The sequence below is a fragment of the Notechis scutatus genome, chromosome 3 (assembly GCF_049901735.1).
Source record: "Notechis scutatus isolate UNSWTSFEM ecotype Mainland chromosome 3, rNotScu1.2, whole genome shotgun sequence".
Taxonomy (NCBI): domain Eukaryota; kingdom Metazoa; phylum Chordata; class Lepidosauria; order Squamata; family Elapidae; genus Notechis; species Notechis scutatus.
The window spans coordinates 104,886,770-104,913,682 of record NC_142011.1 but is presented as its reverse complement, the minus strand read 5'-3'; the positions used below and the strand labels follow the sequence as shown (position 1 = coordinate 104,913,682).

Below are 26,913 nucleotides of genomic sequence, written 5' to 3'. Positions count from 1 at the left end.
ATGTGCTGATTTTTTCACTGCAGTTTAAAAGAAATACTGATCCACATCTCAATGGCCATGGTAATTTGGTAGAAAGAGATAGGCCAATGTTGAAAATACTGAAGGAAACATACATTATAAATGTATTCAATAACTGTCAGAGATAACAATATTCCTCCTTATAATAAAACGATCAATGTAGTTGTGCAACCAAATAAACATACCCCTAATATTTAGCTGAAAAGTTTTAATGGTAAAAACCAACTCAGTTGTTGACCAACTAGTTAAGCAAGATGCTTTATGAAAATCTTATTTAGATTATTTTTAAAGCTATGTTTATAAAGCTATAAAAACAACAGGACAAATAGGGATCTCAGGGCTGGAGCGATTTTGACTCCTTATAACTAGTTTTATTTTTATTTATTTATTTTATTTATTTATTTATTTATTTGATTTGCCTAAATAAATAAATAAATAAATAAATAAATAAAATAAAAAATTAAATAAAAATAAAACTAGTTATAAGGAGTCAAAATCGCTCCAGCCCTGAGATCCCTATTTGTCCTGTTGTTTTTATAGCTTTATAAAGCTCTCCTGTCTTTCCTCCATTTCTAGAATTTGATGGAGAATCGGTCGGATGACAGCAGGAACTGTTGTCATCACTGGCGGAATACTAGCAACTGTCATCTTATTGTGTATCATTGCAGTTCTTTGCTATTGTAGGTTACAGGTAAGACTCCTTCCAGTGTATAAAACATATACTTCCTTTTGCATTCAAGGACAATAGAACATTGTATGCAACAAGCATTTTTGCTTCATGTTCCTCAGATGTAACACTTCTCTTCTATAAAATAAGAACAACTTAATGCACGGACAGCTCTGGGACAGAAATAACAAATGAGAGCTATGAGGATGGTAAGCTCAGGTAAAATACTATCTAGGCCACAAATCTAATTGTTGTTCTTAGATATCTTAGCAAATTGAATAGTCAACCATTATAAAAAGAAATTAAAAAACAAAGTGCAAGGAGCCCTCACATAGCAAAGAAAGTACAGATATTATCTAGAAAGAGCAATAAAATGCCTTGGAGTTTAAAACATTTCTAAGATATCACCAGGACTGTGTATGGCGTTTAGTACACTATAGTGAAGATGAATAGCAGAACATTAAAACTAGAACCTAAGTGTTAAAACCAAAATGGCAACATTAATTAAGCCATAAGTAGAGCCAATATATATATATATAACAAAATGCTGCTTTTGGAATACAGCAAGGTGCTTCAAACAGCCCTCTTAAGAATTTGGTCTATATTCTATATTTAGAGACTTTAAGTTATTATGGGTGAGTGAGTAAGTTATATAGTGACCCATATAATATTTGGGAAGTACATTAACTTTAGAAGATCTTAGGGTAACAGGTATGTTCTTCCCTGTTCAGATATTAAGCATGGCCTTAGCACTATTATCGGCCTTTTCACAAATAGGTTTAATTTGTTCCCAGCAGTTGCCTGAGTGTTAAAATCTTCTGCTGAGATACCTAAAAGATTAAACTTGATCTATAATATTATAATTTAGCTGCTATCATTGTTTGTGACATATCAGTCCTTCGGTGGGAAAAACATAGTTTTGGTGTGGTTAATTGTAAGCAATTCTTCTCTTCAGTAAACTGCAAGGATTGCATCATCTGTTTACAAAAGCAGACCCAACGGCCCATTTTTAAATATAAGGAGATGAAATTCTGCTTTCATTAAAGTGGCAACCATTTCTCTCCTTTCTAAATGGAAATATCTGCAGAAAGCTGACCTTTATTGCCACGTCTCACTTCTGAGGTGGTCCTGTTTTTAAGAAGAGAGTGGACAATCTTTTGTCTGAAATGGTATAGGGCAGGGGTGTCCAACCTTGGTAACGTTAAGCCTGGAGGACTTCAACTCATCAGCCAGCAAAGCTGGCTGGGGAATTCTGGGAGTTGAAGTCCTCCAGGCTTAACGTTACCAAAGTTGGACACCCCTGGTATAGGGTTTCCTACCTTAGCAGAGGGTTGGATTAGAAGACTTTCCAAGGTCCCTTCCAACTCTGTTGTTCTGTTCTGTTCTGTTTTGTTCTGTTCTGTTTTCTGTTCTGCTCTGCTCTATACTCTACACACCACATGCCACGCTATGCCACACCACACCACACCACGCCATACCGTACTGTACAGTACTATACTATACTCTATTGTGTGTCAGCATTCTAATTTGGCAGAATAACATCTGCCCGATAGATGACATTGGGCAATAAAGATTTTGCTTCCTGAACACTTTGGGGTGTATCTCAGTTTAACCATAATTTAACCTTTTTTTTTTTTTTACACAATGGCAATGTACATCCTTTAGTATCTGTTGGCTATGCTTGCATACTTGAAAGAAACATACAAAAACATGCAACTATTGTTGAAGCTCAGCCAGTACACCAAGTACACCTGGAATATCTGTGGAGACCTAAAAGTAGTGATTTTGCTGTTTGGAATGCAGCTCAGATATACTATCGCTACATATATGAATGGGACAGCCATGCAAGAGAGTTGTGTTATATTAAATATATACTCTATATTAAAAAGAAATGGCATAATTTGGTTTTGTTACACTTGGTTTGCTAGAGTGTTTTAATCAAACTGTGGTTTCAAATTCAAGGCTTGTTTTGTCCTTAACTAGAGCTAGATTAAAAATGAAGGGGATGGTAGTGGTGGAATTCTTTGCAGGCAGTAGATGTGTCTCTCATAGTTTGGTCCAAAAAGTTGGCATGGTGACTGCAATGAATACGTTTGAAGCTCCACCTGTTTTGTAGGTGCACCATTGTAGTCACCACTTCACTGTTTTGATCACATCCACAGGATAAAAGAAAGAGAGGGAGGAGGACCATGTAAACACAAGGCTAATTCACACAGGAAAGAAATTCAATATTTGTCATTGTGTGAGTTAATTCACTATTTCTCAACCTGACCTTATGAGGTTGTTGGTTTGCTATCTCCAGACATCCTTTTAACGATAGGCAGAATGCACTTGTTTTAATTAGAGTGCGGTTTGAAATATTGTTCCACGTCTGTTCCTTCTAGGTTAGCAATGACAATGCAGACTTTATTAAATATCCAGTATAAAGAGGAAGGGCTACATTCAGTTTGGTGTGCAGGAAAACATGGTACATGAACCATTTGTTAATGTGACCAAAAAAATGGTTGCATCCGCTTCACATAAAACTTAGACTTATGAAAAATTTTGTGAAAGCAATGAATAAGGTTAAGGAAGGCATTTTTGTGGGCCCACAGATCAGCTATACCAGAGCTGTCAAACTCCTAGCCCATGGGCCAGATGCATCACGTGCTGGCCACACCCAGCCTGGTTTAGCAAAGGGGGGAAAAGTCCCGATATGTCATGAGACACCACGATGATGATGTGAGTTTGGCAGCCCTGAGCTATATACCATCAGTGACAAGTGATTAAAAAGATCTGTTACTGGGGCCAGAGAAAATTGTCTGGAAAGCATTCAAGGAGGTCCTTGAGAATTTTCTTGCTAACTACAAAGTATCTAAACTACATCCAGCTGGTTGACAAATTTCTCACAGTGTATAAGACCATGAAGTGCAATAAGACCCTGAGGAGTCATTTCTGCATTCACACTTGGACTTCTTTCCCAAAAATCTAGATGGAATTGGTTGCGAACATGGTGAAAGGTTTCACCGGGACGTTGCCACAGTGGCAACTGGAATCCATTAATGCTGACTGACTATTGTTGCACATTGCTGTGAGAGGCATTGGACACTGAGTACAAATGAAAATGAATAGCAAAACACTTTCAGCCTTGTGAACTCACACAGCATGTTGGAAAAATCATGTGCAGGGGTGGGATTCTACCAGTTCGCACCTATTCACTAGAACTGGTTGTTAACATTCTAAGCAGTTCGGAGAACCAGTTGTTAGAAGAAATTACTGGCCTAATCCTGTAAGGAAGGCAGGAAGGAAACATTCTGGTGTTGCTTACAGAAACTGCCTCTCCATTAACTCTTATTACATTCTTGGCAGGACTAGACTTCCTGTCTCAGGAACTTCTCAGGATATTTTTTCCCCTCCTTTGCTGGTACTTTGCTTGTGTGGAGTGACCATTCAAAGTTACAATGGCACTGACAAAAGTGACTTATGACCATTTTTCACACTTACGACTGTTGCAGCATCCCCACAGTCGTGAGAGGCCAGGCAAGGAGATGCGTGCCTTGATGTGATATTGAGTTGGCCACACCCAGCCAATAACATGACCACCAAGCCATGCCCACCACCTAAGCCATGCCCACAGATTTGGTAAAATTTGTTAAAAATTTTGAATCCCACCCCTGATCATGTGAATAAATATATTATACTCATTAAAAGTTAATTTCATATTTCTCAAGATTCCTATGTGGTACTCTGAAATTATATTTGTGTTCAGTTTGAAGGAGTCTATCATAATCACCAAAGATTTTTCAGGAAGCAAAATTTTTGAAAAACTGTGTTGTCCAGTGTGATTATTACATCTTCACCCAAAGCCTTTCTCCAGATATAGAATTGAATGCTGACTTTAGATCAATAAAGGCAACGTATATAGAGAGTGCATGGGCAACATTTATTTCTTTACCCTAAACTGCAGGAGAGCATATATATCCCTAGTTGGGGTACCTTTCCTAAAGTTAGTGAGAAATTTCTCCTAGTCTAACTAGTTTAGAAGCTTATGAAATAAGAAATGAAATAGTTTACTAGAAAAGCTGAGGAAACTAATAGAGCAAAAATTAGATGGGCCCATGCTATTAGCTTTTTTAAAGAGGGGAACAGTAGTAGAACAATTTCATTCTTTAGGCATATGGAAAGTATTATTGATGTGGGTGAATAAGGAGGTCAGTAGAAAGATCCACCAATCAACATTACTTTTTAACAATTCAGCAGGTACCAAATTACTATCATGGTTTTTTTTAAAAAAATATTGATCGATTCAACAGTTTCCAGCCAGAAGGCTGATGGCCAAGTGAGAATATTATTGGGGGGATGGCCTTAACTGAGATGAAAGACTGGTGAGCTGAGGACGGTATAATTGGCTATAAAACTTTTTCCACATCTTTGCTAAAATCTTAGCTTTAAGACAGTCCAACTTCTTGGCTAAGGTGCTTGTGATTATCTTCTAAACTAGAATAAAGGTCAGTCCTTCTGGGCAGACCAGATCAGGAAACAGACTCTAGAGCAGGAGTGGGCAAACTTTTTGGCTCGGGGGACGCATTGACTTTTAAAATTTGACAGACGGGCCGGGTCAGCACAAGATTTTTTGGGAATCGCCCCCCCACCCTTTCTCCCCCCCTCTTCTCCTCCTTCTCCTCCCCTCGGAGGCCCCCTGAGTCAGGAGTTGCTACCGCCGGCGTGGCTCCGCGCAGCTCCAGTCCGCGTTGCCTCGGGAAGGAAAGGCAAAAAGGAAGAGCCGCGGCGGTGCTTTGCAATGGCAGCAGCGGCACCGGAGTCTCAGGCTCAGCGGCTCCTGGTTTTGCCTTTTCCTTCCCAAGGCAACACGGGACTGGAGCCGCACGGAGCTGCGCCAGCGGTAGCAGCTCCTGACAGCCCCAGCCAGACACCTGAGCAGAGCCTGGGCGGAACTGCCTGTTGCTGCTGCCGGAGCACCGCCGGGTCGCCTCCTCCAAGCAGCCTGCCCGCCCGCCGGGCTTCCCCTCCGCCGCCCGGATCGAGCCAGGCGCAAGCGCCTGCGAGTTAAAAGGAAGCCGAAAGTTGCTGGGAAGTTGCTCGGGTTTCCGGGGCTTCCAGGCTTAAACTTTGCACAGGCAAAATTTGCAGGCGGGAGCGTCTTCCTGCCGAGGAGCGGGAAGGTTTCCGCCCGGTGGGCGGGTGGGCTGCTTGGAGGAGGCGACCCGGTGGTGCTCCGGGTTTCCCCTCCGCCGCATGGCTCGGGGCCAGGCGCGAGCGCCCACGAGGAAAAAGGAAGCCGCAAGTTGCTGGGAAGTTGCTCGGGTGCTGGGAGCAGGCTTTTAAAGTGTCACCCGAGCAGGACCGCTGAGCCGGGAAACGGGGCACCAAGGCAGGGCAAGGCTCCACCAGCAGCGACCTAGCTTTAGGTGGCTCCAAGCAGCCCGCTCCAAGCAGCCCGCCCGCCCGCCGGGCGGAACCCTTCCCGCTTCTCGTCCGGAAGACACTCCCGCCTGCAAACTTTGCCTTTGCAAAGTTTAAGCCTGGAAGCCCCAGAAAAAAAAGGGGGATCTTCGGGGACTCACCTTCGGAGAGGTCGCACTCGAAGGTGATTTTGAACTCCCAGCCGAGGCCTTTACAAAGTTCTTATTTTCTTTCCTACCCCGAGAGCGCTCCGCACTGTTTTGCAGCTTTGGGGGCCACGCGGCGCAGGGCAATACACCACGCCCAGCAATTTTTTTTCAGGGGCGGGCCGGATTGGACAGGCCAATGGGCCGGATGTGGCCCACGGGCCATACTTTGCCCACCCCTGCTCTAGAGGAAGAAGACTAGAAAGATACTTAATTGAGATAGGCTGTAATTATAGAATCTTGCAAGCTTGACTGCTTCATCTTCGCAATGAATCAGGGAGAAACTGCCTGAGTTTCTTCTGATGCTTATTTCTCAGCCCTTAAGGAATGTTTCAGTCCTGTTTGCTTACTTCCATCTATTTCCCTGATTCTCTGCTGTAGAGATTTTATCTCTTGTGGCTTGGAAAAATTGTTCCCAGATATGTTTCTTCCTTTTTATTGAGTGTTTATCCTGTAACTTCTTTTAAGATCTAGAAATCAATTCCTAGTAATAAGACGGGGTTCGGACAAAGGAAGCAGTATTATAGGTGGACCAATGTCATGACATGTCCCCTGAGAAACCAGAAGATGGAATCATTAGGTCAGATTAGATGATATAGATAATGCTCAGACTCAATGTGCTGATTTTTTCACTGCAGTTTAAAAGAAATACTGATCCACATCTCAATGGCCATGGTAATTTGGTGTAGAAGGCAGAGGAAATGGCCTTGAGGGTGAAGAGAAAGTGTTGCTACCAAGACAATGTTCATATAAAAGAAAACTGTTGTCAAGTTAGGAGTGTAATCAAAATAAATTAAGGAAAAGAGAGGTATGGGGGAACTTCTTTCTGGCTTGTGTTGTAATGTCGAGGCAGTCGAGTTGTTTGATCATGAACAACTGAATCATGATGATCTTTATTGGAGTCTAGTAGTCTTGCATTTATACACATTTTTAGTTATCCTCCATCACTGGTTAACTTTGGTTACTGCTTAACTTTTGTTATTGTTTAGCACAGTAATCCATACAATTAATTATCTCTAGTTAAAGTCTAACATATGTTTACTTCCTCTCTCTAATCCTCCTTTAGATTAGTGACTTTGTTTACCTGTATTTGCTTGGAAACATTCTTTATCTGAGGTTTGCCAGCCGAGATTGGAACATTCCTGCAATTACAATTCTACAGGCTTGCAAGATTCTGTCACTCAAGCTTTATGACAAAACTATTACTGGTGTACATGACATTGGATTTCTAGTTTGATCAGCCTTGAAGGACTGACAGACTGTTACCTGGAGGATTCTCAGTAAAAGTCAGGTTGAAGATTGAGGCTGGTATCACTTTGTTTGGAGTTGCAAATCATTGTACTGTGAGGGATGCCTTATATATGACAGATGTGTCATTCCATCATGCTGAACTGTAGATGATTACCAGTACTTTTTACATACTCACAGAGAGACACATTTGTACCATTGATGGGTGCCAGGGGCTACTTGGTCTTGCTTTTCAAGGGCTTAAAGAAGAGAGTGGCAGGCAACTTGTGTACAGGAGTTAGATAGAATGTCCATTAGGGCAGGGGTCCTCAACCACCGGTCCGTGGAGCACTCTGTACCGGGCCGCAAAGAAAAAAAATGGCGGCTTTCTTCGCCTTCGGTGAATGCTGCTGGGATCGGGGATCAAGGACACAAATGAGAGAAGGGGAGGGAGGAAGCAACTGAAGCCTGTCCTGCTCTCTGGCTCAGCGGCTTCGGTTTCCTCCCACCTCGTTCCTCTCTCAGTCGCTCTCTCGCTGCTCCACCAGCCCAGGAAGAAACTGCTTCAAAGAAGCCGGGGGGGGGGTGGCTTTTCCTGTCTCCGCAGCGCCTCCGAAGCGCCCATTCACCCCCACCCCGCCCGCCCGCGCGCGGTTCAATCCACAGTGCTCCGTTCTGCCTGCCTGCCTGCCTTCTTCGTTTCTGGTGAGAATAATAACTATTCGCCTCTTTTTATCAGCCGAAGCTGCTCCAAAACGAAGAAGGCAGGCAGGCAGGCAGAACGGAGCACTGTGGATTGAACCGGCTGGGCGGGCGGGCAGTGGCGGGTGGGGTAAACGGGTGCCCGGAGGAGCTGCGACGACAGGAAAAGCCACCCCCGCTCTTTGAAGCAGTTTCTTCTGGGCTGGTGGAGCAGCGAGAGAGCGACTGAGAGAGGAACAGGCAGACACCTGAGGGAGGGAGGAGACACCTGAGGGATGGGGCTGAGGGAGGCAGGGCCAAGGCGCTCCCTGAACTTGGTGGTTTGCTGGCAGGCGTTTTATTACCCGACTAGGTAACAACATCAGATGTTACCTAGTCAGGTAATGAAGCGTCTGCAAGCAAACCACCAAACTCGACTCTTCTCCCCCGGTCCTTGAAAAAGTGTTTGTGCTTGAAACTGGTCCCTGGTACAAAAAAGGTTGGGGACCACTGCATTAGGGCATCTGCTTCAAGATTCCTGGTGTAGATTTAAAAAAGTCATAATTGTCTTTGGTCTCATATCTGTTGTTTTGATTAGTGTTTCATAGTGTGGATAGAATTAAAGTCTTCATTTAAACGGCAAGAAGGTTTGCTGTGTCCTAGGTTTGGTAGCCCGTCCCTTTTAAAGGGAATTATCTCTTTGGCGAATGCATTGTACAAGTTAATCAGTTCATTATGAAATGGGCCAAAAAATGTTTCCCTTGTGTTAGCGACGCATTTAAATACAGCCCTTGCTGTCAAGGTTAGCAATAAGTTTAGATTAAGTATGACGACTGTCCAAGTTGGACAGCATTTCAGATTGAATGAGCTGATGCAACATTGTTTAAAAGGGGTCTCAATGATTAAATCATTGAACACTCAAACGGGATAAATTCCAAAACGTTCCAGAAAGAACCTCATTTTTAGTAGCACCGATGGACTTAATGAACTGCTGAAAAACAATTGGATCCTTTTCATGCATATGGAGGAGCCAGTTAATATGGACAGGATCAATGTATAATGCTAGCAGTGCAGCAGTTGGCTGAAAGAAAAATGACCAGAACCTTTGGCAACTCATCTTCTTGCATTAATAGCATTAAGAGTAGATGGAACTAATTGATTGCACTGATAAGTGATTGAAAAATCCCTCTCTCTCCCTCTCCCTCTCCCTCCCTCCCACTCCCCCTCTCTTTTGTCTGGGCTTGTGTGTTTGCAGCTGTCAGACAGTCTGTCTATCAAGGAAACTCACTAAGATACAATAATGGGAGCATCAAATGTTTTCCTTAGATCGGGGACACCAACCTTTTGGACATCAGGGACCACCAAACTCATAATTTTAAATCTTGCGGACCAGACACCCTGGGAAAATCCAAAAAAAGTCTGCAGGAAAATTCCCCACCCTGTTTTCCTACTGATAGATCATTCTTTATTCGAGATCGCAGGATACCGTCTCCAGCTCCGTTCTCAGGGGGAAAGAGAGAGACTTTTGGCTTCATGCAAGGAAAGCAGCAGAAGCAGCAGAAGTCTTTCTTTCTCTCCCCCAAACTCTGCCAGAAATGAGTCTTTGTGAGACTTGTGCACCGGCGCAGTCTCTTGGAGCAGGATGTCTTGCAGAGTCCCAAAAACTCATTTCTGGCGGAGTTTGGGGGAGAGAAAGAAAGACTTTTGCTGCTTTCCTTGCGTGCAGCAAAAGCAGAAGAAGAAAGAAGCGGAAAGAAGTAGCCTGGTGGCCAGGCCAGGCGCGTGGGGTGAGTGGGGCAAGTTCTCCCCCTGCCCTTTTCCCCTTCCCCTCACTACCTCATGTTGTTCGCAATGCAAGTGACACAAGCCTTGTGTTCCCACGGGCCATGTGGGCAGCACAGCCTTGTGTTCCCTGGATTAATTGCTTTGGGGGGTGCTTTGGGGGTGACATTTCTCTGTGGACCACCAAAATTTTCTCATGGACCACCAATAGTCACTGGCCCACTAGTTTAACAAGAGATAGTGGTGCAGTGGCCTAAAGGTGGAGCTCTTGCCTCACAATCAGGAGGCTTTGAGTTCGATCCTAGGTAGTGGCAGGTATTTCTCTCTCTGGGCACAATGAGTAAATATCAAATGCAAACTCTGCATTGGTGACAGGAAGGGCATCCGGCCAGTAAACACTCAGCTCCATTCAGTTGCCCTGATGCAAGGGATTACGGGGGTCATTAAAAGACAAAAAAACCTGTATTAACAGAGATAGCTGTTGTTCCTCAAATAGACTTACAACAGTGTGAGCTGTTAAAAGACAATAATTAGCCAAAAAAAAAATCTGAAAAAGATTTTATAATTACATCCTCACTTAGTTCATCATCCTCATTAAGGACATAAGCACAAAAGCTAACTTCATGATGGATAACACGCTAAACAGACTGAGTGTTTATCAGAAAGTCTTCCTTCCATAAGAGAATCATCTTTATTTAAAAAAGAGGAGCTCAGTGCTTAATCAGATTGTTGGTAGAGTATCTCAGCTATGTTCACTGCATTCATCAGATTCGAGAATGTTAGATTCTCTGGAGAAGCCTTTGGCATGAGGAGGTCATAAAAATTGTTTTGCTACCCCGGCTAGTTTCAGTGTTTTTTGGGCTGATTCCATGTCTCCTTTGCTTGCCCACAGCACTGAGAACTTTTAAGCTAAAGGGCAGAGTTGTGAGTTCATCTGTTATATAGGAATAAAATAAGATAAAATCAATAAAAGATAAAATGGAATGCGATAAGAGTAAAGACTAAAAACAAAAAAAATGTATAATACTGAAATTTCAGCCTTGCCCAATATCAGCCATCTCATGAAAAGCATTCTGAAGTTGGTTGGCACAATGCTCTTGTTACTCATGCACTGCATTTTTAAAAGTTCCTGTTCTACTGTCAACTTTTTCTTCTTATCCCAACTACAGGTAGTCCTTGTTTAACACTAACTGGGACCAGAATTTCCATCTCTAAGCAAAGCGGTCATTCCGGCAATATATCATGTAATCATACTGCTTAGCGACAGAAGTTCTGATAATCTCAATTATGGTTGTTAATGAAGGACTTCATGTTTCTCCTGCCCTGCTGGGCTCCCCTCTGCTTCAACCTCTCTCACCTGCCAGTCTGCCCCTCCTCTCCGCCCTTTTGGCCATCCTGAGCCTGGTGCCCCCATGAGCCTCAGTTGACCATTGGTGTCTTCCAGGAGTGGGATTCACATTTTTAAACAACTGGTTCTGTGGGCATGGCTTAGTTGGTGGGAGCGGCTTGGTGGTCATGTGACTGGGTGGGCGTGGCCAACTCAACGCATCTCCTCGCCTGGCCTCTCGTGACTGGGGGGATGCTGCAACAGTTGTAAGTGTGAAAAATGGTTATAAGTCACTTTTTTTCAGTGCCATTTTAACTTTAAATGGTCACTCCACACAAGCAAGGTACCAGCAAAGGAGAAAAAAATATCCTGAGAAGTTCCTGAGACAGAAAGTCTAGTCCTGCCAAGAATGTAGTAAGAGTTAACGTAGAGGCAGTTTCTGTAAGCAACACCAGAATGTTTCCTTCCTGCCTTCCTTACAGGATTAGGACAGTAATTTCTTCTAACAACCGGTTCTCCAAACTGCTTAGAATGTTAACAACCGGTTCTAGCAAATAGGTGCGAACTGGTAGAATCCCACCCCAGTGTCTTCTTCTTCATGCTGCTGGCAAATTGGAATTGGCTTCAACTCCCAGAATTCCAGACAGCAATATTCAGAAATACTGATGTATCTCATGTACCTCATAACCTGATGTGAATATTGCTGAATTTAATGTGTGTCAATATTCTGAACTCTCAGAGCATTACTCTATGCAACAAACTTTTTGTGCGCTAATAAAAATATTCCTCTCCTGCTTTAGTATTACTGCTGCAAGAAAGATGAACCTGAAGAAGCCGAAGAGGAGGAAGAGGAGGAGGAAGAGGAGGAGGAAGAAGTCAATCTTCCCCTGCACTCACACTACATTATGTGCAATGCTTGCAACTGTCGTATCGTGGATGGGCAGGGCAGCTCCTCTTTTCCATCCTGTGAGCTTAACAAACAGAGTAACCGGAACTATGGCCCAGTCTGTTCCCCCTGCAGGGCTCCCTTTTATATACAGACGGCTGACATGGTACGGAATGGGGGCGAGAGTGTCACCTACACACCCATATGCTGCAAGGATATGGGGCTGCCTGCCAAACTGGCAACCCACCAAAATTACCCGGTGATCCATCACTGCGCCATCCACGGGACTTTTCCAAATCTGAGGGCTTTCAGTACAGAAGTGTGATCACTGTCTATCACTATCACGGGTGCTTCAGTATGATCCTCTGGTTGGGTGGGGATTTTAAGGTGATGCGTTTCTGCCAATATGGAACATGTGTCCAAGACCCACCATTGTTCCTGATCTTTGCAGCAAAAGATTTATAACTCTCTAACCAAGGAGGGGAGGACGGGAGAGTTGTGCAAATTTCAACCTGCAAAGTGCTAGTTGTTTCCACTGAGGGTTCTTGTCTAATGAGGGCTATCTTGCATTTCAAGGTTTATGGAATCCACTTTACAATTCCACCCCACCACTAAGAGATTTGGGATCTGCCATTAGGCATACCCATTTGTCTCTCTTCAATGCAATACCCACTCACTTCCCTTGATTAATAGAGTAAGCTCACGACGATCAGTTCCAGAACTTTTTAGGGAACATTATAATTCCCAACCAGGATATAGACAACCAGTGGAAAGGTAACAACATGTTTGCTGAATTAGGGTTCATTTGAAGTGAAACAAGAACAAACAAGAAATGAAATGTTTTGATTATTTCTGTAACCCATTAGTTTATGAACTGAATGCTTTATTTGTACTAGAATGTAAAATAGGCCAGTCAAAATGTATTTATTACACACATGAACACGCATACACAAGCACATACATTTACTAATGGTAAGAAACTGGGAGTTGAAGAATTGGAGAAATTACCAAATTTCTTCTGAAATCTGATTATTTTTTAATGGCAAAAACATCCTGTTCTCCCCAAATTCTCAATTCTGAACAGGTTTTCTTAAGAACAATTCATCCTGACACCTAAAGGCCACTCCCCTGCAACCCCAACTGAAGCTTGGTCAAGTCTTTTTTCTAACTTCCCATCTTCGTGTACTTAAAGCTGGTAGAACTGCAAAAGGTAATATTTTTATTATCAAGCTATGGTGAGGAAGGATTGAATACAATGGTCCGTGTCAAATTCAACAGTTCTACGACTTTTGTAAGGTAATACCCTTTTAAATAGAACTGGCCAGACAACCAAAAAAAATGTACTGGATTGGTTTCAAATTTCGATTGATAACTTCTGCAAGCCTGCAAACTTTGCTATGTATGAAATGTTGCTCCTGTGTTTGAAATTCTGATGGTTTGATCTTCTAAGAATGGTACATAAGGCTATTTTGGAAACTATTTGGTCTATTCTTTTGAACAAGCACAAGGGTCATTCTCTGAAGTATCAGTAAGCAGTCAGTCTTGCATACTGGTCTTTATTTATATGAACTGAATGTTTATTAGAGACGAAATTTAAGACCTTCGCCTAAAATGGTAATCGTCTCAAGAACACAAGGATGCTGATGTGATAAAGGAATCCATGTATGTACAGGAATACAGACTCAATTCATTTCAATTATATTTTGAACAATTTGGGGGTTAATCTGGATTGTGACCATTTATCCCAGTCCACAGTTCCAGTAGAGCTGACATCTGAGTAAAACCTAGTTCCCTCCACAATGGAAACCTAGTTTTGTAGAGTTGAAAAATCTGTGGAGAACCAACAGGCCAGAGTTGCAACAGTTCCCCTTAACCCATAGACTATGATGAGACTTTTCTGGGTTGCAGTGGAGGAGAGACCTAATGTACTCTTGCACACAGGGGTAACATATATCCCTAATCTGGAAGAGATGTGACCAATGTGTGCCTGCAGTTCTTTGAGGCAGAACAGGCAACAATAGAGTTGTATATTGACGGCACCATCCTTCTCATGTTCATGAATAACTGTGAGCACACACAAAAACTATACGTCCAGCTTCTTGGTCCTGTATATGCCTGGAAACTCTCAGTATTCAGGGAATAAAATGTTTGGGGTCAATGAACAGGATGAAGTTAAGTCAAATGTGTGCAGATAACTATTTCTCATATGAAGCTTTCCTCCCTTCCTCCCCCTTCACCCCCCTGGCTCTCTCTCTCTCTAATCCTGCCTTCTTTCAGATGCTCAAGACAGTATACATAATGCTCCCTTTTCCCATTTTCATGAGATGAATTGACTGGACAAGTGAGTTTTAGCAGCCAAGGGTGGCAATGTTAAGAAGGGTCCCAAAGCTATCACAACCTTCCAGTCCACGAGAAAGCAGTGTGTGTGTACGTGCGTGTATGCGCTTCAGGTCATTTAATCATGGTAACTAACAAAGTGCCTTATAAGGTCTATAGCGCCACCAAATTAAACTCAAAAAGACTTTCCGTTTTAAAAAAATATGAAAAATCTAACAGACAGTTTCATCAGTTGCTGTGAAAGCTGCCTGTGTGATCAGCAGTGAAAGCAATACAGGTTACAAGATTGGTTTTTCAAACCATTATTTTTTTTAAAAAGGTGGGGGGGGACCAACCTAAGGAGATTACACCGGGCATTTGAAAGATGGAGGAATAAATGGTATTAATAGAAGAGAATATATGTAGCTCAGAGTTGAACTGTGAAGTCCTTGGTGCTCTTTGAGATTAGTTGTTTTCTTGCAAACATTTCAAATAACCGAGCTCAGAGAACAGGAACACAACCACCCCATAGGGATAAAAAGTATTATATGCTTATTTTCTTATATACATTTGGAAGGGGCAGATTTCCAGTGACAAATCTTAGAGAAAGGAGAAAAACTTTGTTGGGCATAGAAAAATTCTTAGAAGTCACTAAGATGCAGTAAATCAAGCTGTCAGAAAATTCCAGATTATTATCAGAGGAAGACCTGGAATTTGGGGCTGCAAGCATACACACAACTAGTTTTAAAGTTTTACACAAAATGGTTGCCATAGCCCTGAAGCACATCCCTAATTCCATATTCACATAGCCTGCATGCTTCTTCTCTGCTTAGGTTAGCAGCCCATGATTTACACTTCGTGTAAATTTCGTTGTTTTCCAAGCTGGAAAAAAAATCCTGTTAATTCAGTACAAGGTTTATGCCTTGTTTTGTGTTTCTTAGAACTGTTTTGTTGGTGTTCCTAAATGACAGATTGTCATTTGTGTGTGTGATATTGCCACACCTTTCAGTTGGGCCCTTCTTTGAACACCTTAGTTCTTTTGCCGAGATGTGCTGTTTAATTCTCTGGGGTTGAGATGACACTGGAAATCCTTAATTTAGGAGGTAGCATTTCAATCCAATGCAATGAAAACTCCTGTCTTTCTTCTCTTGTTTTTTTGTGCCTTTGAGTCAGTTTTTGGCTCAGTCCTACATTTTTCTTGGCAAGGTCTTTCAGAAGATGTTTGCCCTTCCCTACTTTCTAGGGCTCAGAGAGAGGGCCTGGCTAAAGGTTACCCAGTTGGCTTTATACCTAAAATGGGATTGGATCTGCCTCCCAGTTTGTAGCCTGATGCCTTAACCACACCACCACACTGGCTCACTTCTACTCCTTTCTAGCAAGTGGCTATTTGCCAAACAAACTTCTTAATTTTGCTAATGACACCTGGCCATATGATAGAATTATAGTCAACATACGGTTTTAGATGTTGTTGCTTATAAGCATTCTAGGAATGCACTGTTTCCTATATAGATGTTTTCACCCAAATTATACCTTTCTACATAGTAGTTGTTTAAGCTTATTTTACACCTATGGTTTTCTATGAGACCCCATATTTATTAGGAGGGGGAGATTAAGATAGCAAGAAAACAGACTTGTGTTTCATCGTGTCTATTGTGCTGTTTATTCATTTAATGAGGGTGGGGTTTTTTTGTACAAGTGGGAAAACTTACTTCCCACCTTCAGTTTGGAGTATGTAACCTCCTCTTCTGCATCTTAGATTCAGCCTAGGTCACTTCAAAATGATGGAAAGGGACTGACAGCCTTTCCAGAGATGACCCTGAATGGAAAGCAAGCTGGAAAAATTCTGGACCATTTTCCTTTAGACTGCAGCAGGAGGAGCATTTTTTGAACCACTTGCACACTGGCAACCAACTGATTCCAGGCGTAGCTCAAAATCTTTAAATTCTCCTACTCCCCAGCTACAAATGGTCGGGGACCAAAGGGGATAAAGCGTTGCCTTTTCCCATACAATCCAGTTTGCCACATCAGAATGGGTGGTTTTGCTCTAAATGCTTTTATTTTTTTAAAAGGTGGTGAATGGCAAGGAGGGTCTGGCTTTCTCAGTAGTGTTTTTGTGGCACGAGGTGAAAAGGAAGTGCAAATTAACATTTAGTCAATAGACAGAAAAATAAAACATTATTTTTACTTTTTTGCCATTGTTATAATTACTTTTAGCTTATTCCTCTGTTTTTCTGATGCCTAATGTTATGATACACTAGTTGCCTTGAATTCTTATAGTGCTTTCACTTCTCTTAACCTAACCAATTAAGAAAAAAGATTTAACATAGTCCTTTTCCGTGGTACATTTATTTAGTACATAAAGTTGGTGGGTTTTTTTTAAATTATTCCAGACATTCTTATATTTATTATTCCAGTGGTTCTAAATACATTGATTTGCACAACGATAACCTATTAGCAAAGAGGCTGTCCGGTTAGAAAGCCTCTCAAATCCCCAGATAATAACTTTTTATTGATCATCCTTCCGCGTCTCGTCCAACCTTTCAAAAATCTGCAAAACAGATTTTTCCCACATCTTGCCACCCCACCCCCCAAACTCCCTTGGTGTTTTTTATTTAATCTGGGGAAAAACTGAATAGAACTTTCTGGATGTCTCTCCCTATAACCCTGGTATCTCCTCCGTCCAACCATCGATTTTTTTAAGGCTACTCAGTTATTGACTCTGGAAATGGCATCACGGCAAGGTCAGGAAAATTGCTGCAGCTGTTGGGATACCATGAGGAACTTCATGATTGGTCGGATCAAGAAACAGGGCAGGAATTTAATGAAAGCTCTTTATTGGAGTCAAGGTAGGGTGACAGAAAGTATGCCCAAGTTTCTCTTTGTTTCTTTGTCTTATACTATACAAATTCAAATATATGTGTGTGTGTGTGTATGTGAATCTATTTTGAGTTTCTTTCTTGCACTTCCCTTTCTCAAGACTCTGCAATCTTTTCTTCAGGCCCCTCCTTAATGGCACTCATTCCTTCCCTATTCCTAAGTTCAGTTTTACACCAAAACTCATACAGGAATACCCAAAGCAGGTTTTCCCATTATTATTACTCCAATTCCCAGAGATCTAATGCTAATGCCACAGGCAAGCCAGAACAGAAAACGGAGGCCCCAGGGAGACTCCACTATAATACAATAACCACTCTTGTGGTAAATTTTTTCACTGTCAAAAAAAATCATCCCAAACCCAAACCCAAGACATGTACCGTATTTGCCGGCGTATAAGACGACCCGGCGTATAAGACGACCCCCCACCACCACCAGAAACGCCCTCCAGAAATCCCCGGGGCTGCAGCGGCAGGGCGGAGTGCCAGGGGCCGTGGGAAGAGCAGGAAGGCTGCAGCCTCGGGCAGAGCGAGGCGAGCGGGATGAAGCGGAAGCGACGCAGGGGATCCAGGAAGCCAGAGGCGCCTTCGCTGCGTCCAACAAGCATCCGAAAGCCGGCAGTGGATATACCGGCGTATAAGACGACCCCCCCACTTGGAGGCATGTTTTTCGGGGCAAAAAAGTCGTCTTATACGCCAGCAAATACGGTATTACAAAAAGCCAGCACAGGTTTTCATGAAACGTGCCTACTGCAATTTTAGAATGAACCATAGGTGAAATGTTTTTTTTAAAAAAAAAGCTTCCTCCATAGTGGAGAAAACTACGAACAGTTAATGGGTATGCTACTCAGTCTGTTCTTGATATGTCAGTTGAAGGTCCCTACTGTCTCCTCTCAGAGTTCTTTAGAGCTTTCAACCAGATATGGTTTCACAATAAAGAGCTGTGACATGTAAAGTACGAAAGAAGGCCACTTGTATGTTTGACTGCTTTTGACACAAGAGAATCCCAAGAAGGCTGTGTATCCTCTGATCTAATTACATAAAATCTTTTGCAACTTTTTAGCTAAGAACATTGGCAAGCTGAAACTGCCCGACCTCTGAGTTATCCAAAAAGTGGCAAAAATGACTTTGTACAATGCAGTGGTCCTACCGATCTTAAAGGAGGCAAGGACCCACCTGTTATCATGAAGGCAAAGGCTGTTTGCCAACTACCACCCAGCTAGAGAGTTTTCTTTGGGAAGCAAGATAAGTGACGTTATGTCTGCTGCTGAAGCAGGGGTACATGTTTTTAGATGGCTCAGATTATCATCCTAAACTAATATCTTATTCTGATTTCAGAAGGACGTTGGAAATTTTTCCTCTGAAATTCTAATGTCAGCCTCTTTGTCACTTGAAATCCACTTTGTGTTTTTGTTTTTTTTTAAATAAGGAAGACTATCTCTGGAAATAGATTGTGTAGGGGCAATCTACCCAACTAGCCAATATAGAAAAGATACTGGCCCCGGTCAATTCTTGGATAGAAGACTATCAAGGAGTACTTAAGGCTATAGGAGAGACTGAGAAATTGGAAAACTTCTCAAAAAAAAAAGACAGTGTTAAACCCACCGTCCATGAAGTCAAGAGGAAACAAAAGAACATTTTACCTTTTATTGTCTTTATATTTGACATGGGGCTCCCCTACAGCCATTTGATTGCACAGTCAGAAGCTAGTTTGGACCAGATTAGATTGCCCACTGCTGGATTTCATGTTATGTCTTAATGCAAGTGAATGTTCTAAGATTATGTATGGACCTTCTGATACAAAGTGTGGATGTAAAGCTCAACCAAAAGCAGCAAGTCCATAAAAGGAAATACAACAGTGTTTTTCAACCTCAGCAACTTTTAAGATATGTAGACTTCAACTCCATGCTGGCTATGGGATTCTCCTCTTAAAGCCGCCAAGGATGAGAAACACTCTCTAAAACATGATGTATCTGTTAAGAGTGGATTTCACCTAGATCAGAAGCCTCCAAATTTGGCAACTTTAAAACTTGTGGACTTGAACTCCCAGAATTCCTCAGGCAGCATAGCTGGCTGAGGAATTCTGAGAGTTGGAGTCCACAAGTCTTAAAGTTGCCAAGTTTGGGGACTCCTGACCTAGATACATAAGGATGAAAGGGCAGCATCATTTGGGGGCTGCTAGAGCAACACTGGCGACTTGCCCATCCCAAACGGTGTGTAGCTTCCAAATGGTCTCAGAGGATGCCACTGAAAGTCAGACTCAATCAGGGATGCATCCAAGTCCCAGGAATTCAAGGAAGTGAGAAGCAGAGGTTTTAATATTATTACTTAGCATGACAAAATGCCTGTGAATAGCACCATGGAGCCTGATTATTAGATCACCTGCGCAATATATAGGAGCAGGCCTCCTCGTGAAAAGGGCTGTGATCGGAGTCATTTTTACAGCAACATTCTAATAAGTGGACCGATGTTCTGGACTGTCCATCAGCATCAGGCACTTCCTGGTCAAGAAGGCAGGCCTCCCTCAAGTTTCTCTCTTGATGCTTTTCATTCTGAAGTGGAAGAAGCAAGGGCCGAATCACAGTGTTTTGCCCGTACAAGACCTGCAGCAAGCCTTTCTATAATACCAGTGTGAACAGAGCTTTACTTTCAGGACCAACACACAGTTAGCTGTTGCTTTGTCATCACAGTCTTCATCTATAGAGGGGAAAACATAGGTTAGATAGAGGGTGAGTCACCTGAATCCTCTTGAGATTGGGCTACCTACCTCACCCAGAATATTTGTATTTCAAAAACACTGCTGGCTTCAGATGATTGGGTGCATGCAACTTTTCTTATGCCTGCAGTTCCATACTCTTTCATCTTCTCTCTTTCTCCACGTCCTCCTTTTATCTTCCTCCTGTGAGAGTTAGCCTCTTCTTTAAGCCTCTTGGCATGGTGGTCTTTGCTATCTCTTTCTATGTGCCTGCCAGTCCTTCTGGATCCAGACATTGGCAGCTCCAATGTCTTCTGCTTGGCCACCATATATCTATTATTCACAAAACTGGGTTCCCCCCATCTCACTAAGTTTCAAACCAATAACCAGATATGCCTTAACATCCCAAGTGATCCTAACACTGATTGCTTGGGTTTATGGCCCTGTCCACCTCTTCACAACCGAGCGCTAGATTGGCTCAAGAGCTGCCAGACTCTCTGCTTCCTTAAGCTAGAGCCCCTGGCATGTTGCTTTTTTACCTGGAGCATCAGTGGGACACGGCTGCAGTTGGCAAGCTTGCCTGGCTTCAGGTTTGGATGTTGACTCACAGCCTTGGCCTAAGGTTTCTCCTTGGTAGCACTTCACTTCACGGAAACGCAGGCCAGTACCACAGGTCTTGCTGCACTGCAAGGGATGGGAGAAAAAAAAGTGTTCTCCTACGGCACAAAGTATGGATGTATAGCTCAACCAAAAGGAGATGGCCATGAAAAGAAATCCCACAGGGCTGCTTCATAATTAACCTCAAGAACTGGGTCACTTTGGGCAAGCATGGATACCCAAGTTAAACTAGAAAATGGTAGCAATGCTTCATTTGCCAGTGTGATTTCTTTCTTTTAAATTTTAATTTTAATAATAATTTATTAATTGTGTATGCCACCCAACACTCAATGGCTTTGGGTGGCTCACAACAAAGAAAGACGTTACATTAAAATCAATAAAGAAAAAAAATAAAGACAAAAGATTGAAAGTGCAACGAAATGAAATGAAGCCAGAGGAATTAAATTCATTTACTACTCTAATACTGGGACCACATTTAAACATCTCTAGATTGAGCAAGGTCAGGAATGTTTGCACAGCTACTTTTGTCTGATCGCTGCATTTCCAAGTAGCAGCAGTAGCAAGTTATAGGTTTGTCCAATTATGTTTCATCTTTCCCGATCCAGCAAGGGTTAACTTCTGTCTTGGTTACCACTTTAGATGATTGCATTGGGCTCTGGATACAGATGCCCTTCAGTTCATTTAATCAGAGCACAATACAATTTGCCAGGCGCAAATGAAAGGGCCGCCTTGTGCCTCACAACCCAATGAGAGGGCGTGCCCCCTTTTACAGTTGCAGTCGAGCCCCCGGTGCTTTTACAAAAGCATAAAGCAAACATTGTTGAATCTTGGGAGTTCTATAAATGTTTATTGTATTTTGTTGTGGGTTTTTTTTTTTTTTGAAAAAAAGTTCTATGATCATCTTTTTGAATGTTGCGCACTGCCATGGTGGTTTTCAGAAAGGTGGTATCTACAAACTCAAAATAAACAGGGCTTTGGAAAGCAATGCTGGGAATCTCAATGGATGAAACAGAGACAACTCCCCCCCCTCCCCTTATTTTCTCCTATTAAAGAGAAAGGTCAGGCAAGGTTGATTCTTGAGTAGGAGGTCAAATCCAAGTTCTAGGTTCATCTAGCGTTGAGCAAAAGAGCTCAAAGGAAGGCAATGATGGCCAGCTCCTTCCGCCAATGGCAACCCAGCTCTTGCCAAGAGAGCCACATGGGGCCCGTGTCATTACCAGGGATTGGACTCAGTTGGACCAAGTCTTTCCTTCTCATGATACAAACACACCTTCCACGTATCCTGGATTCATATGCCTTTTTTAAATACGGGGAAAACTATTTGTTCATTTTTTGTACAGGTACCAATAATACAATCTCTAAAGCATCCCCCAGATTTTTGTTTTTGTTTCTTTGTTTTTGGCTGCAATACTTAAGACATACAAGATTGTTTTTACAGAAAAGCCAAGGGGAATCTTCCCTGCCCTTTCCCTCCAATCCTGTTCCAACCTCCAGCAGCTCTCTCTCCCCGTCTCCAGGTTGCCGTAGCTTCTCCATCTACCTGAGACCATGAGGTTGAAAACCACGTGGAACAGGGTCTCTGGAAACACGGGGCTTGTGTTTCTGGCTTTCGAAAAGCCTCGCAGTGCCTCTCAGGATACTCCTTGTACAGGCCATTTTCTAATCCCACACACAGCACTGTCCGCATCTTGACACCTCGTCCACAGGTCGCATTGCACTGCAACGGAGAAAGCAAGACACCGTTTTCCATCTGCGTTAAAAAGGCAAAAGCCTCCGCATGACCCATCCATAGTGGGCTCATTCTTTTCGTTTGGAAGGCTGCCAGTAATGAATACAGTCGAGTGGGTTTGGGCTCAACAATGCAAGAGTTTTGCTGAAGAGAGTTAATGTTTTAAATAGATAAATGGCAACCATAACCTTAATACAGGCAGTCCTTGACTTACGACCACAACTGAATTCATGTTGCTATGTGAGAAATTTGTTCAGTGAGTTTTGCCCATTTTATGACTTTTCTTGCCGCGTTCGCTAAGTGAATCGATGCAGGTGTTAAATTAGGAACACGGCTGTTAAATGAATTTGGCTTCCCCATTGACTTTTGCCTGTTGGAAGGTCGCAAAAGACGGGACGCCGTAACCGTCATAAATATGAGTCAGTTACCAAGCATCCAAATGTAAATCCTGTGACCTTGGGGATGCTGCAATGGTCATAAGTGTGAAAAATGGTCGTGATCACTTTTTTCAGTGCTGTTGTAACTTTGAATGGCCACTACATAAATTGTTGTAAGTCGAGGACTACCTGTATAGTCCAAATTCCAACACCGTTAGACCAAGAGTTATATTTACTATACATCTGGGCGCGGCTAACCACTGACCAGGATGGCATGCTGAGATTTCCTCTCTTCCCCTGATCCAGCTATTTTCTTAAATGTAGCCACATTCCCTTATTTTATCAGATAGAGAGATAAGGAAATCAAAGTGTTCCATCTGCTCAACGGAAAGGGGTTTAAAGCTTCCATGGAAGACCTGAAGGTGGTTGAGATGGTTCTCTGCCACGAAGAAGCAATGGGAGAAAACACTACATGGTCAAGGACGGATGTCTAATATGGACATCACTGGACGGTTAATAAAACAACTTAAAAGAAGAATTGAAGCCGGAATGGGACTAAGACACTGTAGGAATATCTAAAGTCTTGGCAGATATGTCAGAGCAAATAAATAAATAATTTAAGAACATGCAAATAGCAGATATTGCTCTGAAAGGTAGCAATGTTTATTTATTTTATTTATTTATTTTGTCAAGCGCTTACAATATAATAGAAATAAGAATAAACATAAGTTTAAATACATGAAATAGGAACAAATAATTGGGGACAACAGGACAGGGACGGTAGGCACGGTAGGACGGTAGCCATTATGATAAGGCTACAAATAATACTCTTTGAGATCGACAAGGCTACAAAGGGTATTTCTGAAATAAAGATTGAGTTGGCAGATTTACGGGATCGTGACAAGAGAAGTAATTGAAGGATTAAAGGAATGGTGGAGAAAAGCGGAACAAACAAATTTGACTACTTATTTCATCTCTAAAATTAATTACCAGAGCTCTAATATGAACTTAATGGTTAAAGATATTGAATGTGCTCATCAGGTTTACTCTCCAAGGAACACACAGAAGAAAATCTAGAGACATTTTTTGGGTGAACCCAAATTTAAACGATAAAATTATGAGAAAAATATGTGGACGGGGGAATATTCTTTTTCCAAAATATCAGTTTAGCTACACTGCTGCAAGGGAAGGAATTAAAACCTATTAGATAGAGAAAAGCCTATGCAGAATGAGGTTCAATACAAATGGGACTCTCCTCTCAAATGGATTGTTTTTATATTACAAGGATAGAAAGTTATTTCAATTTCAGTTGAGATGCAGAGTTTATTGACAAAGCTTTCCAAGAAGAGAGGATGAAAGCTTTCTATGGTTTGTCCTTGGAACCGTGGAAAGTAGGTTGAACTACAAGTGGAAGACTAAATAAGAACACTGCATTCAGTTATGAAGCAGTAGAAATTATATAGACTGTTTTCCTTTTTTAAAATGTTCAGGTTTAGAGTAAAGGGAAAAAAGAAGAGAGTTAAATAAATAAGAGAAAACAACTATATCAAATACTAACACTGGCAAAACTATACTTAAGGAATTATTGTAATTAAAATTGGGACCTTATAGACCAGGGGTCTCCAACCTTGGCCACTTTAAGCCTGGAGGACTTCAACTCCCAGAATTCCCCAGCCAGCAAAGCTGGCTGGGGAATTCTGGGAGTTGAAGTCCTCCAGGCTTAAAGTGGCCAAGGTTGGAGACCCCTGTTTATAGACTGATGAGGGGAAGAAGGAAAATCTCGGTTAAGATAACCCCCTCCCTTTAGACTGAATAGAGCAGGGATCCCCAATTCCCAGGGTCGCATCCTGCTACCGGGCCTTGAGCAGTTCGAAACCGGGCCACAGAAGTGACGGGAGAGCGAGTGCATCCTCATTTGTGCAAGTAGGGGAGCACATGTTGTGCGCGCTCCCTTTGCACAAGCGTCAAGTACGCGTGCCCCCCCCTTTGTGGAAATAAGGTTGCGCATGTGTTCTAGCCTGCCGCTCGCGCAGAACCTTCCTCCCCACCCCAACCTGGTGGTCCACAAAGCCAGAAAGTTTGGAGAACTCTGGTACAGAGGATTCTTTAAGGAAAACTGGAAATAATATATAAACTGAGTTGTGAATTAGTAAAGCCTCTCCATTAGAAAAAAAAATGACATCAAAATTAAAGTAATGAGATTTCAGAAGCAGGAAGCACACTTTCATCAAACTTGGTTGAATTTTATAATTTACCTGAATAGCAATGAATTATAACTTGGTGTACTGCTTATTTATGACAAATTTTCACGTGTATGGTACCTGACCTTTTATTTACACAGCAGTAGGGTTTTTTTGTATTTTCTATAGTTTGGGGGGTATATATGTATCTTGAAATTATGTTTAACGCAGATATCTGATATTGCAAAAGGAAAAAAATAAACCTCTTCCTTGAAAGAATATTTACCTCTTCATGCCATTCAAGAAGCTACGTTTTTATTTTCTTGTTTATTTTTCATGTTTAGATGTTTGCTTTACTCTGGAAAGGAAAAACTAAACTAGGTAAAATAAATGCAGAATAAAGAGTAGCTCCAGTGCAAAAGAGGTTTGTTTCTTCTAAGCTACCATCTGATGGGTAGGCTAATAAGAAAAAGAAGAAAGGGAGGCAGAAACGATTTAAGCCGGCAAACGGTGAAAGAGAGAAGAATCATGATCTTTCTAAAAACTCTTTGCATATGTTACTGGCTGTTCCTTTTATATGTCAGGTTGATGGTTTAGAAGCAGATAAGTGACTTAATGCTGAATGTCAAATCTAGGAATAGCTCAAAGGGACCAGATAAGCATATGAGTTTTACAGAGCATCTTTATATCTCCCAATCGGTGTTTAGTTTGCTACACTATCTGCCAGGCCATCTGTGGCCAGGGAGCTGACACAATCCAAAATCATCCCCCAACCACTCCCAGCTGACAGAATGGCAAAAGGAGAACCCACTAGTAGAAACCCTGCTTTGAAACTGCATGATGGAAGTATAGATAAAAACAAAGCTCTGAAGAGCATCTAAATTAAACAACAGACATTCTCACTAACAGGAATCGCAATTTTTAATTTGATTTTGGGCCGGCAGCCATAACTTCAAGTGTCTTCCTTTATGAACAGAGAGGTGTGATCCGATGCAAACTCACATGGTCCCATTCTTGCTCGACCCAATGGGCAGGGCAGTTCTTATCTCCACAGGGGTAGGTTGCCAGGGGTTTAGTGTTGGGATTGCACTGGGACTCCGAGATCAACTTCCCTTCCACACTGCGGCAGGTGACCAAGCGATTCATCCGTCCCTCACCACACAAACCTGAGCACTTGAAGAAATAATGAGACTTTTCAAGGTAACTGGGATTAGTAGTAGAACTGGTCTTCACAGAGGCCTTCGCTTACTTTTGAAAGGATGCCTCTAACCTCATGACTTCTACAATAATTTCAGAAAACATACAGGCACTTTCTATTCTAGACTAGAATTAGTATCAGCCAGATCAGGAAACTGATTCCACAGGACGACTAGAATGAATGGAGACAGGCTACAGTAATAGACTCTTGCAAGTTTGATTATGTCTCTCCTTCCTTCTCTCTTTTACCCTAGTGAGACAGGAAGGAGTCTTCTGCAGTCTTTTCTTAATACTATCTTCCCTCCCAGACCTAGGCATTTTCTGAATATTTTCTTAAAGGCCATCTTTATGCCTCCCTAAACTCAATTAGAATATTTCCCATTCCCAACCCTTCCATGAAGATTCCAATAAAACACACACACACACAACACACACACCAGTCTTGACTCACCGGCCCCCAGTCAGAAGCCGCCCAATGCCTGTCACAGGGAGGACCTAAACACTCCTTCTCATTGACAGGCTTTGTAGATTGATTGCAGAGTTTGGGTTCGACTGAACAGCGCACTTCTCTTCTCATTGTCCCTTGACTGCCACACCGAGCAGAACACTGTAAAGAAGTGGGAACCAGAGGAGACAAAAGATCATGGCATGTGCCAGCAATGATGAAGATAAAAGTTATAAAATCACATTATCGCCAAATTTACCCATCACATCTTCTTTTGCCCTGCTAT

General features: G+C 42.2%; 2 protein-coding genes across 4 annotated transcripts in view; one reads left to right on the top strand and one right to left on the bottom strand.

Annotated features, from left to right (window-relative positions):
• Window positions 1-594: 594 nt before the first annotated feature.
• Window positions 595-13,513, top strand: LOC113413118 (protein FAM163A). The gene is made up of 2 exons (XM_026669154.2): window positions 595-709; window positions 12,112-13,513. Exons 1-2 carry the CDS (start codon window positions 617-619, stop codon window positions 12,520-12,522), a joined length of 504 nt encoding a protein of 167 aa, XP_026524939.2. The 5' UTR covers window positions 595-616; the 3' UTR covers window positions 12,523-13,513.
• Window positions 13,514-19,020: 5,507 nt separating this feature from the next.
• Window positions 19,021-26,913, bottom strand: part of LOC113413099 (ADAMTS-like protein 2) — a 44,463-nt gene continuing 36,570 nt past the window's right edge. For 2 of the 3 annotated variants that reach the window (XM_087960876.1, XM_087960875.1), the window contains exons 14-18: window positions 26,634-26,789; window positions 25,988-26,158; window positions 22,240-22,416; window positions 20,621-20,765; window positions 19,021-20,083 (exon numbers count right to left, since the gene is read on the bottom strand). In XM_087960876.1, the coding sequence (XP_087817002.1) occupies window positions 19,965-20,083; window positions 20,621-20,765; window positions 22,240-22,416; window positions 25,988-26,158; window positions 26,634-26,789 (768 nt within the window). In that variant the 3' untranslated portion in view covers window positions 19,021-19,964. The remainder of the gene's footprint in view (window positions 20,084-20,620; window positions 20,766-22,239; window positions 22,417-25,987; window positions 26,159-26,633; window positions 26,790-26,913) is intronic. The other variant, XR_015748721.1, reaches the window with a different exon arrangement.

Excerpts from the sequence above, each read along its gene's own strand:
- LOC113413118 (XM_026669154.2), top strand. The coding sequence starts at position 617 with ATGACAGCAGGAACTGTTGTCATCACTGGCGGAATACTAGCAACTGTC. Across the intron at positions 710-12,111 it reads TTTGCTATTGTAGGTTACAG|TATTACTGCTGCAAGAAAGA; the intron begins GTAAGACTCCTT and ends CTCCTGCTTTAG.